This window comes from Chlamydomonas reinhardtii, chromosome 2, assembly GCF_000002595.2.
Source record: "Chlamydomonas reinhardtii strain CC-503 cw92 mt+ chromosome 2, whole genome shotgun sequence".
In the NCBI taxonomy this organism is placed as follows: domain Eukaryota; kingdom Viridiplantae; phylum Chlorophyta; class Chlorophyceae; order Chlamydomonadales; family Chlamydomonadaceae; genus Chlamydomonas; species Chlamydomonas reinhardtii.
The window spans coordinates 1,380,544-1,393,796 of NC_057005.1; the positions used below are offsets into that span (position 1 = coordinate 1,380,544).

At 64.1% G+C, this 13,253-nt stretch overlaps 3 protein-coding genes across 3 annotated transcripts; 1 reads left to right on the top strand and 2 right to left on the bottom strand.

The window, feature by feature from the left end:
- Nucleotides 1-21: 21 nt before the first annotated feature.
- CHLRE_02g083273v5 (uncharacterized protein) lies at nucleotides 22-4,497 on the bottom strand. Its single transcript, XM_043059280.1, has 4 exons — nucleotides 4,036-4,497; nucleotides 3,486-3,926; nucleotides 1,197-3,077; nucleotides 22-1,011 (listed from the first exon to the last, which is right to left on the bottom strand). Exons 2-4 carry the CDS (start codon nucleotides 3,740-3,742, stop codon nucleotides 159-161), a joined length of 2,991 nt encoding a protein of 996 aa, XP_042926914.1. The 5' UTR covers nucleotides 3,743-3,926; nucleotides 4,036-4,497; the 3' UTR covers nucleotides 22-158.
- A 2,940-nt stretch (nucleotides 4,498-7,437) lies between these two features.
- On the top strand, nucleotides 7,438-11,908 carry CHLRE_02g083300v5 (uncharacterized protein). The gene is made up of 9 exons (XM_043059281.1): nucleotides 7,438-7,548; nucleotides 7,666-7,696; nucleotides 7,822-7,886; nucleotides 8,045-8,573; nucleotides 8,971-9,093; nucleotides 9,463-9,731; nucleotides 10,127-10,562; nucleotides 10,705-10,837; nucleotides 10,994-11,908. The coding sequence occupies exons 1-9, from the start codon at nucleotides 7,535-7,537 to the stop codon at nucleotides 11,017-11,019; spliced, it is 1,626 nt and encodes a 541-aa protein (XP_042926915.1). The 5' UTR covers nucleotides 7,438-7,534; the 3' UTR covers nucleotides 11,020-11,908.
- A 72-nt stretch (nucleotides 11,909-11,980) lies between these two features.
- Nucleotides 11,981-13,197, bottom strand: CHLRE_02g083350v5 (uncharacterized protein). The gene is made up of 2 exons (XM_001701853.3): nucleotides 12,933-13,197; nucleotides 11,981-12,793 (listed from the first exon to the last, which is right to left on the bottom strand). Exons 1-2 carry the CDS (start codon nucleotides 13,152-13,154, stop codon nucleotides 12,491-12,493), a joined length of 525 nt encoding a protein of 174 aa, XP_001701905.1. The 5' UTR covers nucleotides 13,155-13,197; the 3' UTR covers nucleotides 11,981-12,490.
- Between the last annotated feature and the right edge of the window lie 56 nt (nucleotides 13,198-13,253).

Sequence of the window (13,253 nt, forward strand, 5' to 3'; positions counted from 1 at the left end):
GGCGTGTATCGCAGCGAACAAACGTAGCTAGTTGCTTGATTGCATCAGCAGTTGCATGGGCACGCACGATCTCCGGACACGGAGGGACACGGAGAGTACCAGAGAGACAGAGCAACGGGACTCGTACAAGTTAGAAGCGCAGCGTTGCGCACAATAAGTCACACGCCATGACTTACTGCTGCTGCTGCTGCTGTAGCAGGAGAGCTCGGCGGCTGCCGGCACTGCACCACTTCCTGCTGGTGCAGCGACTGCTGCTGCCTCGTCGTCCCTAGGCTCAGCACCTGAGGCGGCGGCGGCATCTGCTGCTGCTGCTGCTGACGAGGCCTGAGTGCCACGAAGCCGTCAGCAGCAACACTACGAGCCGGCGCAGCTGCGCCACCGCCGCCGCCGCCGCTGGCGGCGGCTGGGCCTGCTGCTGCCACCGCAACCTCCTGCTGCCGTGGCGGCTGCAGCTGCGGCGGCAGCTGCCGCGCATCACATCCACTGCCGCCGCCCACGGCTGCTGCCATCTTGGCTGGGCTCCCAACCAACTCCGCTGCTGCCACTTCAGGCGCGGGATTATCATGGGTGGGGCTGCTGCCGCCGCCGCCGCCGCCGCCGTCGCCGTCGTCGCCGCCGACACGCTGCGGCACCCATGTCACCAGTATGGCGATCACGCCGCTACTGCCACACGTGAGCTGCTGCCGTTGCAGCCCATCATGCGCAGCAGGTGCGGCGCGGCCGCCACCGCCACCGCTACTGCTGCTGTTGCCGGCAGCAGCATCCGGTGAAGCTTTCCTTCCACCCGCCGCCGCCGCCACCTGCTGCTGCTGCTGCCCGCCGCCGGCGGTCGCCGCAGCGGCCAGCAGCTGCGGCCGCAGGTGCGGCGGCCCCTCTCCTGCCTCCACCCCAGTGCGGGTGATGGCTTGCAATTTGAGGTAGTCGCCCTCCCGGGCGCCGCACTCGTGCCTCAGCCACAGCCGCAGCCCGCCCAGCTTCCAGCGCAGGTAGTTGCGCGGCGGCTCGCGGTACCTGCAGCAGGAGGCAGCAGCAGCAGAGGCACGCAGGATTGCAGGAACAATCGCAGCAGCGATTCAGACTTAATATTGCTGCTGCTGGTCACACATCACACAACAAATGAAGTGCATCCTGGAACGGGTAACACACACACATACACACACACACATCTTGTCGTGCGCGCATGAATGATTTTCTACCTGTAAAACCGCTTGCGCGCTGCCGGCACTACTGACGAATTTTTGACAGCCGCCATCCACGCGCTCGCCGCCTCCAGCTCCAGATCAGCCGCCGTGGGAGCCGGTTTATTACGCGACTGCCTTGGAGTCTGCTTCTGCACCGCCTGCTTCTGCCGCTTCCTCTTGCCTGGTCGCTCCTCTGACGCATCAGCAGCACCGCCCTCCTCCTCAGCGCCGCCGCCGCCGCCGCCCGCCGACTGGCTACTGGCGTTGCTGCCGCTGCGTTTCAGCTGCTGGTTTGCAATGATGACCAGCACACCCGCGTCATCTGGCTCGGCTCCGTTCGCTACCTCCCCGCCAAGCAGTGCCTCCGCTACAGCCTTGGGCACTGTGATGGAGCGAGCGTCGCAGAACGAGCGGCCCAGTCGCAGGTACGCGACACACCGAGGCCCAGCAGTAGCAGCGGCAACGGCAGTAGTAGCGGTCGCAGTTGCAGCGGCGTTAGCGCTGGCAGTAGCAGCTGTAGCAACGGCTACTGCTGGCGATGGCGGCGTGGGTGTGGGAGGTGTCATCAGCCGAACGGCCGCCGTGTCGTTGCCGTCGCCGCCGCCATGTTGAGCTGGCGGCGGCGGCGGCGGCGGAATAATGCTCGTGTTGGTGCCGTCATCGCTTGCGGACAGCCACCGCCGCCGCGGCGGCGAGTGTGGCTGCGGCGGCGAGTGCTGTTGCGGCACTTGCGGGACGACCTGCACACCGCCGCCAGCAGCAGTTGCAGCGGCGGCGGCGGCAGTAGCAGCAGTGGCAGCAATGGACTCATCCATGCGGCACACGTGGCTCCTGCCGACGGGTGGCTCCGGCGGGCGATGCAACCCTGTGAGCCCTCCGCTGCTGCCGCCGTATGCTGCTGCTGCTGCTGCCGCCGCCGTCGCCGGCGCCGCCAGCAGCGGCGGCGGCGCCTGCTGCTGCATCACCACATCATCCGCCGCTGCGGCCTCCAGCAGCCCGAGCAGCGCCTGCTCAATGTCAGCGCCGCTACTGCCGCCCTCGCCACCGAGCAGCATCAGCTGCCGCAGCAGTAGCATCCGCCGGGCTGCTGCGTGCCACCGGTCCTGTGGGTGCTCGTCGTGCGGCGCCGCCGCCGCCGGCAGCGGCGGCGGCGGCGGCGGCGGTGACGGCGGGTTTGCGGGCGGTTTTGCCGCAGCTGTTGCCTCAGCGCCTGCTGTTGCAGAAGCAACAGCAGCCGCAATGCCATCGTGATGAGTACCACCATCACCACCAGCAGTAGCACCGGCGGTGGCGGCGGAGGCGGCGGCGGTGGCGGCGGTTGTGGTGTAATGCGGGGCTGCGGCGGCCGCGGCGGGGGACCCGCCGGAGCCGCCGCCGCCGTGTGGCAGCAGCAGGCGGCCGCCGCTCATCATGCGACTACTGCTGGTGGTGCTGGTGTCGGGACGGCGGCGGGCCAGCCGCAATGCGCCCGTGCCGCCACTACCGCCACCCGAAGCAGCAGCTGCAGCATCACTTGCAAAAGCCCAGGGCCATGCTCCCGAGCCGCCTGCGGCTGCTGGCGCCGTCGCCGCCGCCGCCGCTCTTGCATCCACAGCGCCTGCCGCAGACGACTGCTGCTGCTGCCGCCGCTGCGCCTCCCACTCCATCTGCGCCCGGCTGCTATCCGCCACCGCCGCCGTCATCATTAGGAGCAGCTGCTGCTGATGTTGTCCAGCAATCTCATCAGCGCAGTGTTGGTGGTGGCCTAGGCAGCCGCCGCCGCCGGTGGCGTCGGCATGAGGTGCGCTGACACGTACGTAGCCAGCAGGGCCGCCGCCACCTCCCTCACCTCCGGCGGCGGGTGCCACGTATGGCCTGCTGGAAGGCCTGATGACGTCGCTTCGGGCATTGTTGGACCTGTTGCGTACAAAGCGCGCAATTAAGTGCACGTGTGAAATCCTTTAGCCTAGGGGGCAGGTTTTCCCAGAGCGGTATGTACACGCACGTATGGTGGATGCCAAAGGTAAGGTAAGGGTTGCTTGCGCGTGCGCTCGCTTCTGTGCATCCCCCTGACCTTTAACGAGCTCCGCAACATGCCTCAAGCAATGTAACTAGGCATTGATTTATGCATGCTAACCACAAGTAGGCACAGCAGTAGGGTGGGTGCACCCGCCGTCTGTCGAGATAGGTAACTAGGCCGGCACCAGACCAACGTGCACAGCGAAGATCTTAGGCGCGAGCTGCTCTGGGTCTTGAGTATGTCGGATCTAAGGACCGGTACGCTCGCTGCACCCTATCTGTACATGGTCAAAAGCGCGCACTCACCAGCTGCTGCTGCGGTTCATACTGAGGCAGTCGGTAGCACCTTGCAGCCAGGCGCGCCCTCGTTTCAGACCGCCCTCGTAACCGTCGCAGCTGGGAACGGAAGCCACGGGCATTGAAGCCACCTCGTGTTTAACCAGAGCCAGCAGTTTGTCAAGAGCGTGGCTGTTGAGCGTGCAGGCATCTGCTGGCAAGGTGTCATCATGTCGTCCGCGTGAAGACGCCGCAGTCAGCGGCATAGCGTCGCAAGCTCCTGTCATAATCGTTGATTCCATTTCAAGATCTTGACTACTTGTTTCGGGCTGCTGCCTGCGCAAGCCTAGACGGCGGTGCCCGGCGGCACTTGCTGGTAGGTCCAGCAGCCAGCAAGCGGCTCACACTCGCGGCCGGCTAGATAGACCCGCCGGTTACACAGGCCTGCTGCCCGGGTGCAGCACCCTGACTCTGCGTGAGAAATGGAAGGTTTTGGTAAGTGCTTCTGCAGCACTTCCAGAGGTAGGGCGGCGGACGTCGTCTAGGAACAATAATGTCAAGAACGCTCACGCACACTCACCGAGAGGGAGGCCTTATAGGTTCATGTAACTATACTGCAATAGCATATCCCTGGAGTCCGGCGGTCTTGCTAGGCTAAAGAAGTTTCAACGCGCGCGTTGTTAGCTAGGCCTGCTTGAAAGCCCCGAAACTGTTACTGCTGACCCCAAGATGCTTACACATACATTTGCATGTTGTTATCGATTATTGCTTGTCGGGGTCTACTCGAAGCCAGGAGGCAATACGCTGTGAAGTGTATTTATGTCGGCCCAAGTTTTGCACCAAGGGATAAAACGATGTATGTACTGATACCGAAGCGTTAAATCTCATCCTGTTTATCATGTGGTAGGCCAAACCCAGTTTGCCGACGACTAGACCATGGGCAGTATCTGCCCGCTCACGGTATGCTCGCGCAGCTGCTGCTGGAACACCGCCAGAATGCAACAAGTCTTGTTACTGTCAATGTGACTGCGGTTCAAGTAAGTGGGGCTTGGGCGCCTTTTCAGCACGCCTCGATCGCTCAAGCACGTCGTTGGGGGACCTCCGACGACCTCCGTGACTCATGTTCAGCTCATCGTCATCAACAGGTTCCAGCGGGACGCATGTTGTGCAGCGCAACCAAGCCCCCCCCTTTCTGAAACGTATGGGTGTGCCGCGGCCCCTGCGGGGGCCGGGGCACGCACGCCAACCTTCAAGCAGGAGGGAGCCCTGCCTGTGATGCCCGTCAACTAACCCCCGCCCCCGCCGCCGCCGCCCTGCTGCGCTTCTCGCCCCTCCGGCCTCACCCCCTGCGTGGTTCCCCCGCCCTATGTTTTTACGCGTCCATCCGGCGGAATCCCGACACCCGCACTGCTTGCCAGCTTCCCTACCAACGCGCACCCTATCTAACACGCACAATCACTGCGTCAGCAGGTCCCTCTTGTAACCAATGCAATCGTTCATTATGCCTTACAAATGCTATTTGCCTCAAAAGTGTGTGAATGTACGCACATTAGTTCTTGGATTGGCGGAGCCACATGCATGTGCATGTGCATGTTATCTATGCATGTGCCCAAGCGAGTGAATATATGCCCGTGACGAAGGGGTTGTTAAGTTGCTTGAAGCTAGCTGCAGGTATTGGGGGCGTGGGATGAATTAATATGACTGCCGGTAATGGGTAGCGGTGCGCGGTGAGCGTATCGATCACATGAGGGGTGGCGCTGCACACCCAGCAAGGGGGGGGGACAGGAAGAAAGTGCCAGACGACCCCATCCGCCCCCCGCCCGAAACTCCTCGGGGCCAATCGCTCTTACCCGCGCTGTGTGGGCCAGGGGTGCCGGTGTGGGCCCCGTCCAAAACTGTATTGACTTCGGCCCCGCTCTACCCCAGCCACAAACTGGTTGTACCAAATGTTCGGCGGAGAATTAGATTTCAAGTCCGACTGTTGGCAAACTACCGCACGTACGGGCCTCCCCGTGCGGGGGAACCCCCATCAGGGGCCCACCGCCGACCGGCACCTGACTGCACAAAGCCGCCGCTTCATAGAAAGTGCCCGTACGTGTTCTTAGTAACATGATTCTGCCGTAGGAAGGAATATGCAGGTGTTGGCTGCTGACTTGGGCGGGCAAGCAGAAACGGAAAACAAGCAATAATTCCCCATCCACTCAACGCGTACTCCCACGCGTGGCCGTACGCCATGACGACGCACGTGGCAAGTATGCGTACATACCTTGCCGGTTCATTCGTTGCCGCCGCCATGCCGTCCACCAGGGTTGCCTAGTACGCGACCCTCTCTCCATAATACGCGTATTAATACAGCGTACTAGGATTCCTAGTACAGTACGGTAAAATACGGTGCATAATACGCTGGGCCAGGAAATCCGGGGGGGAAGCCGACGCAAACACGGCACGCGTGCCCGCACCATGCCCGAATCGGTGTGAATCTGGATTTGCGCGGTCATAGTCTTCTAGCGGAATTTCCTTCAACTCATTATGCTCATATTGTTGTAAGAGAACACAGCTGCAGTGCGGAGAGCAGCCATGGTTCGCAAACTTCGACGGACATCCCTTCCAGCACCCCTCGCGCCCCTCGCCCAGCCACGGCGCTGCCACGGCCCACCCCGCTTGTTTCCCCAGCACAACGTATTTTCCAACGTACTAGCCGACGAGGGCAGCGTACAGTACGTAGTACAGTACGTAGTACATAGTACGCGTACTACGAACTAGGCAACCCTGCCGTCCACACGCACGCACCACCCGAACATCCAGCAGCAGCAGCAGCAGCAGCAGCAGCAGCAGCAGCAGCAGCAGCAGCAGCAGCAGCAGCAGCAGCAGCAGCAGCAAGCTAAGCATCATCGCGTCTCCGCGTTCCTTAATCTGCACACAAATGGCGGCATGCACTTTAGGTGCCGCCGCTTAGTTGCTTGGCGGCGGCTTGATTGGGGGCGTGATTGGGGGCGGGCTTTCTCTTTTGAACTTGGACCAAGTCGCCGCCTAAATAAACTAACCCGGGCCAAGATTGCCATGCAACATGATTTTTTGATGCAATAATTGGGGGGTAGCTAGGAAACACAATGCTAGCTAGGGCCCGGCAGCATGCATCGCGGCGGTGCTGCTGGATGGACTCAGTGATGCGTGGCAGCAATCGCAGGAGCGACTGCAACACGGGGCCCAGACAGGGATGGCACGCATACCGGTATGAACACACATGCGGAGTGCAGGGAGGCATGTATGTGGTGGATCCCCGCCGGGTTTCCTTTGGCGCTTGCCGACCTTGGGCCTGCTGCATTGGGCGCGGGTGCCAATGCGGCGGTGGTACGGTGACGGCTCGCCGGGCCCAGCGATGGCGGCTGTGACAGGTACACTGGCTCCCATCACGGGCTCACGGTGGCGGCTTCATTGGTGCAGACCTGCGCGGCCTGGCAGCAGGGGCATTGGGCCCTCGTGCGGTAGCGGCTGTGGCGTGATCCCATGTGCAGCCTTGGATGGCACGTACGCAAATGCGAAGCGGAGCGATTGAGGGGAGCGTACGGTACATGGACGTGGTGTAAGCGCAGCCCGCTTTTCCTTGGATTGGAAGGAGACATAATACTTTGTCATATTCGGGCAAGGTGGCAAACCGATGTCAACTGGGTCGATGGGGCCCGGGTCTCAACGTGCGGCCCCCCACTCGACATCTGTCGATTAGTTCACGAACGCGTCCCCCGACATGTCCGTGGCCCCACCGCCACAGCGCCGCTGTGAACGCGTCTGTACTTGGAATGTGAGTCGAAGAGGTATCGTCTCGCTGGCCGTAAGGTCCTATGGTTCTGATGCCAGCACCCGCCTGCCCCGCGTGCATGCCGGGTACCCATGCCGCAAACCCCGACACCCGGGATGTCACCACAATCCAATGGTGGAAGACTCATTAAGCTTGGCCAAAAGTCTGTGCGTACATACTGCACACCCACATATTTGCACTCACTGTAATTACTTGCTCCACGTCTGCGCTGCGACGCACGCCATTGCCACACACCCAGGGCGCTTGCAGAGGAGTGCTGCACATGCTCGGCGCGGGGTGAGTTTCTGACAGATTGCTGTAACCATCTGAGCAAGGCAACAACGCTGCTAAGACCGGCAAATGTTTTCGACCGAGTTGCGCGTGCACTGACCGTTTGTTGTTTGAGTGTCACAGGTCGAACTGGGCGGATGAAGTCGAGGAAGAGGTGAGGAGGATAGTTTGCCAACTTGGTTCAGGGAAGACGCGCATTGGCTTCCGGGCTTGCTCTGAACCCCTGCTTCAAGCGCTCTGTACCCCCGTAATGACTGACGCAATATGTTGCATTCTCAGGAGTCTCTTCGAGGGCCAGTCTTTCCACGCGTTGTGCCGAGCGGGCATGCCGACAGTGGCACCGAGTAAGTTTGCTTCAGCCCTGGTTACCTAGAGTTTCTCTCTTGATTGCTGCTTCAACAACGCTTGGGACTTGCTTGGGGTACAACTGGCTTGGTACACTGTTGCCCCCCCCCCCCCCTGCCACCACCACCACAACGGCTCGCCCGCTCCGCATCAACAGGCCGCGCGGGAGCGAGGGCGGGGTGACCCACAGCAGCGCAGCAACCACGCCGCTCACTTCCGGCCCGGCAAAGTCTCAGGCCGAGGTCAGGGACGGCAGCGCGCCGGAGACCGCTGCCTCAACCCCCGCCGCTCCTCTTGCGGCAGAGGCGGGCTCCGGCTCCAGCTCGGGCTCTCATCCGGCCACGGATGCCGCCACCACCTCCACCGTCGCCGCCGCGCCGAAAGCTAACGGAGTAGGTCACAAAGAGCCCACCGTGATCCTCGAGCTTTCTCCAGCGACCGATGCCGCAGCCACAGCTCGCTCGGACGCCGCGGCTGCGGCGGACGCATCAGCTGGGGGCGCAGGCGCCGTCGCCCCCGCGTCCAATGTTTCCGCCCTGTCGGCGGCGCTTCGCGCGGTGGCGGAGGAGGCGGCACGCGCGCATTGCGAGCAGATCGTTGAGGCGGCTGGCGTTTGGCTGACAGGCGTGGCGGAGCGGCTCGCGGCGGCGGTGACGGCGGCGGCGGCGGAGCACATCAAGAAGATGGTGGGGCGGGGGGCTGTGCGGCGTGTGGGGTGGAGAGTGAAGGGCCGAGGGAAGGGTGGAGGGATGGGGATGCGGTGCGGAAGGTGTGGGGCGCAGGGAGGGGATGTGCGGCTGAGGGCGGGGGGCGGGGTGTTGAATGGTGATGCACACAGTACCGTGTGCGGCCGGCTGAGCGGAGGTAGGCCGGGCTTGGACGCCGCTGGTGGTGGCAGTTGTCCGTTGGGACTCCTCGGGGTCAAATGTGGATCATGGGTGCGGGCCTCGTGATATGCCTGGCCGCCTGCGCACTGAGTTGCGGGCGGCCCGTGTAGCGCGCCGACATACGCTCACAAACACCTTCTCATTCACATCTCGCCTTCCTCCTTCACGGCCGGCCTCCCTCCCCTGCTGCTCCCAGTCTCCCGCCGCCGCGGCCGAGCTGCCCATCGACTGGGCCTCGGAGCTGGCGGTGTCGCTGCGGCACGGGCTGGGCGCGGGGCCGGTGCACGAGGCCCAGAGGCAGCTGCAGCGGGCGCTGCAGGTGCGCGTGGGCGGGGGCGTGGGGCGGGGGCGGGAACTGGGGATGGCTGCAGCATTGCCAGTGGTTGGTTCCAGGCTTGGTTGGAGCGGAGACGGCGGTGCTCGGGAGGGGGGATGTGTACTGCCGGATTTGGTTCCATGGACGCCCGTTGTCTGGGCGAGGGAGGGCTGTCCAAGAAGGGGGGTGGTGAGGGTCGGCGGAGCACTGGAGGGCCGGGGTGGTTGAGTGGGGCAAGGTGCAGGGCAGGTAAGGGGTCCCGCAGGCGGGGCGAGGCGGTCCGGGTCGGAACTGCTGCCGGGAAATGAGTGAGCATGAGTGTGCGCTAAGCCTGCCCTGCCGTGCGATGCGCTTGCATACATGCAACAACAGGGCCTGCCCACGCCCGCACCCGGCGCGGCTGCAGCGGCGGGCGGCGCCGGCGGCAAGCGGGGGCAGCGTGGCGGCGGCGGGGGCGGCGGCGGCGGCCGCGGGGACTCGCGTGGGGACTCTCGTGGGGACCGCGGTGGGCAGCAGGACCGCGGGGGCCAGCAGGACCGCGGAGACCGGGACCGGGAGCGGGAGCCGCGTGGTGACGTGGACGGCGGCGGCAACCGCAACAACCGCCGCGACGGCCCCGGGCACGTGCCCATCAACGAGCGGTGAGCCAGTGGGGGGCAGGCCAGTTGGGGGGAGGCCAGAGAGCTGGGGCCAGGGGGGCCCAGAGGGGAGAGGCCATTGGGGGGGGAGGCCATGTGTGCACGGGGCCGGCACATGGACCACGCCGGCACGTGGGAACGTGGGGCTTGGGGAGCGTGGGGCTGGGGGAAGCGGGTGTCTGTGTTCTTGCCATGTTGCGCCGGGCACCTCGGGTGGGGTGATGCAGGGCCCCCGAGCGACACACGGCAGCATGCGACACACACACACATACACACACACACACACACACACACACACACACACACACACACACACGCATTGGCCGCAACTCGCGAGCGTAACGCGCTTGACCTCGTAACGCTGCGCGCGCTGTCGTCGCGGGCCTGTGCTGGCACAGGTTGTCTGGCGCGCCCACTGGTGGCCGTGGCGGGGGTGGCGGAGGCCGCGGCGACCGCGGGGATCGCGGCGACCGCAACAACAACGACCGCGGAGACCGGGACGGTGGCGGAGGCCGTGGGGACCGCGGGGACCGGGAGGGCGGCGGAGGCCGCGGAGACCGTGGTGACCGTGGTGACAGGGAGGGTGGCGGTGGCCGCGGTGGTGGCGGCGGGCGCGGCGGCGGCGGAGGCGGAGGCCGGGGCGAGCGCGGTGAGCGGGGCGAGCGCGAGGCCCCTCTGGCGCCGCTGCGCTACGGCGACCGGGGCTTCATGCACGACGACCGCGACGTGGTGGACGAGGCGGCGGCGGCGGCCGTGGCGGCGGCGGTGGCGGGCAGCGGCAGCGGCGGGCAGCAGCACCAGCAGCAGGATGAGGGGAGCTGGCGGCAGCGGCGGGTGAGGGGGGGGGCGTTGGGTGAAAGTGGCCGCGTGCGTGCTTGTCGCTTCAAGCAGGGCGCCTGTCCTGCCTATTCGCCGGAGCTGGAGCTAAATTGACGCGACGCCCATGCACCTGGTTATGGCTACTCGCCTGCCGCAGGTGCAACAGGACTCGCACCCCACGCACGACGCCGCTGCTGCGGCGGCGGCGGCCGCTCTGGGCCCGCCCCGCAAAGTGAAGGCCGGGCACCAAGCCTACACGCCGCCCGCGCGCCGCGCCGGCGACCGGAACGGTGCGTATGACAGGGGCTGCGCCGCTGGGGGGCTGCATGGTGCAGTGCGCTGTTTTGACTGGCAGGCGGGCACGGGCAAGGGCCACGGCAAGGGGTAGGCTGTATGCGCCTGCTCTCATCTCAACTCTCAATCCTTTCCCTGTTGCTGTGTCGCAGACGGCGAGGGCGAGGAGGCCGCGTAGGCGGTGGGCAGCTGCTTCGACTGGGGGTTCAGTTTACGCCGCTGGAGGGAGGGCGCGGCGTGTACGGCATCCTGGAGTGTCTGGGGCGCAGGGGCGCAGCAGGCGTACGTGTGCCGTGCTGGGAGCTTAACACTGACCCACAGGACTGCGTGGCGGGGACTTGCGGGAGGAGGATGAAAGTGAAGATGGGGCTGAGGGTGTAGATGGGGTCACATACACAAGACAGGCACTGCCTCGCTACCACACAGTGAGATGGTGCGCTGCCGTACAATGGTTCCGGGTCACGCCGGTGCATGGAGCTGTGGGCGACGTGCGAGCTGGCGACAAGGGTGTCTTCCTAATGTGTCCTTGGCATGTGGCCGCGCACTAAAGGCGGCAGCATGTGGGTGGTGCCGGCAGCTGGCCGGCGGTTCAATGCGTGTCTGTGCATGGGCGTCGGCGGCAGAGGCAGTGCTGCTCCCTACCCCAAACGCACACACATGGAACGGACACCCTGCTTGGGATGATTCCTGATTCCTGGGAGAGGAAACTCGAATGCGATAGAAGCTCGGACCCAACACTTGACAAAGCTGTGCGCTCGGGTTTTAGGCTACTGATGTCCTTGGGTCCTCGCGGCTGGCGGCTTTAGGTGCTAGCGCTGCTCTTGTGCGTGCAGGGTCGAATGCTCGGGTGAGTGTGCGTTTGTAATCAGGTGATGGTGTGGTGTGACTTGGATTCTATGATGTCAGGCGCTGCTGTGGTGGAAGAAGTGAAGAGGTCCGGAGGTGGCAACTGACACGCGCTGTTGGGCTCCCACGTTAGCTTCCGATGCTGGGCGAGTTGCCATTGGGCGCGCGAAACAGACACGCCCGGAGTGGCACGGTGTGTACCCTTGTAAAAGGAAATGATGGATTACAATGTCGCGCAAGGGATCTGGCATTCGCCATTACCAGCTGTCATGCCCTCCGGCGTGCTGGTAGCTTCCCGTGGTCACTTACAATGCGCAAGGGATCTGGCATTCCCCATGACTAGCAACGGGCAGCACGACCCCCGCCCCTGGGTCCAGGGTCCGGCCAAACTGAAGTTTACATGTCCCAGGATGCGCATGCTCTTTGCTACCGGACCAAATCACGGGCCTGCAGGGTCCATGATTTCGCCGCGGGGACACAGTCACAATGTCACACAATGCACCCCCACACACACCACACACACATATCCGTTGCCCGGCCACCTATACTCACACCCCACCCGCTCACGTGCCCCACTACTCCACAATTGCTGCGTGTCGCCGTGTCCTGCATACCGCCCTCCCCCCCGCCCATGTGGCTGGATCCATCACACCCGCACACAGCAGGGAGCCCGGCCCGTCACGCCATCCTGCCCCCGTCCACCAACCCCGCATATGCAACGTATCTAGATGCCGGTAGCTCGTTACAAGCTTGGAGGTACCATCCCCTGGTTTCGAGTAGCCTATCGAGTCCATCAACTTGGTTTAACGTTTCTTCATCCTGTTGGTGTTGCCCTTCATAGCCGCCGACATCTTGGCCTTGGTGGCGGCGGTGCGCTTCTTGCCCTTCATAGCAGCCGATATCTTGGCCTTGGTGGCGGCGGTGCGCTTGACGCCCTTCTTGGCCGCCGATATCTTGGCCTTGGTCTTGCCCGTCTTGCCCGTGCCGCCCACCTTCATCACGTAGCGCAGCTTGTAGCCGGCCATCCCGCGGCGGGAGCCGTCGCCGTGGGGAGCGTGGAAGCCGCCCGTCTTAGTAAAGATGGCGTACATCTTCACGAGTGCGCACTGTGGGTGGGTGGGTGGGTGGGTGGGTGGGTGGGTGGGTGGGTGAGCGAGCGCAGCGACCCAGCGAGCGCAGCGACCCAGCGACCCAGCGAGCGCAGCGACCCAGCGACCCAGCGACCCAGCGAGCGCAGCGACCCACCTTCTTGCCCTTCTGGCGCTTCTTCCTCTCCGCCTTGTTGATGGCGTCTATGATAGCCTTGCGGATGGCCGCAAACGGCCCGCTGTCGTCCGCCGGCACGTCCGCATAAAACCGCGGATTGTTCTTGTTGGCGCGGCCCTTCCAGCTGGCGTCCTGAAGCCACGCCTTCACCGCCTTCGCGTCTAGGGCAGCCAGCTGGTGGCTGTAAGTGCGCAGAGACATGTTTGTAATTGATTGTAATCAGTATCCGCGCGTTGCTTTGGATAGCGGGACAGTGACGGGTGCGGACCGCATTGCAGTTCCCCACACCCGTCATCAACC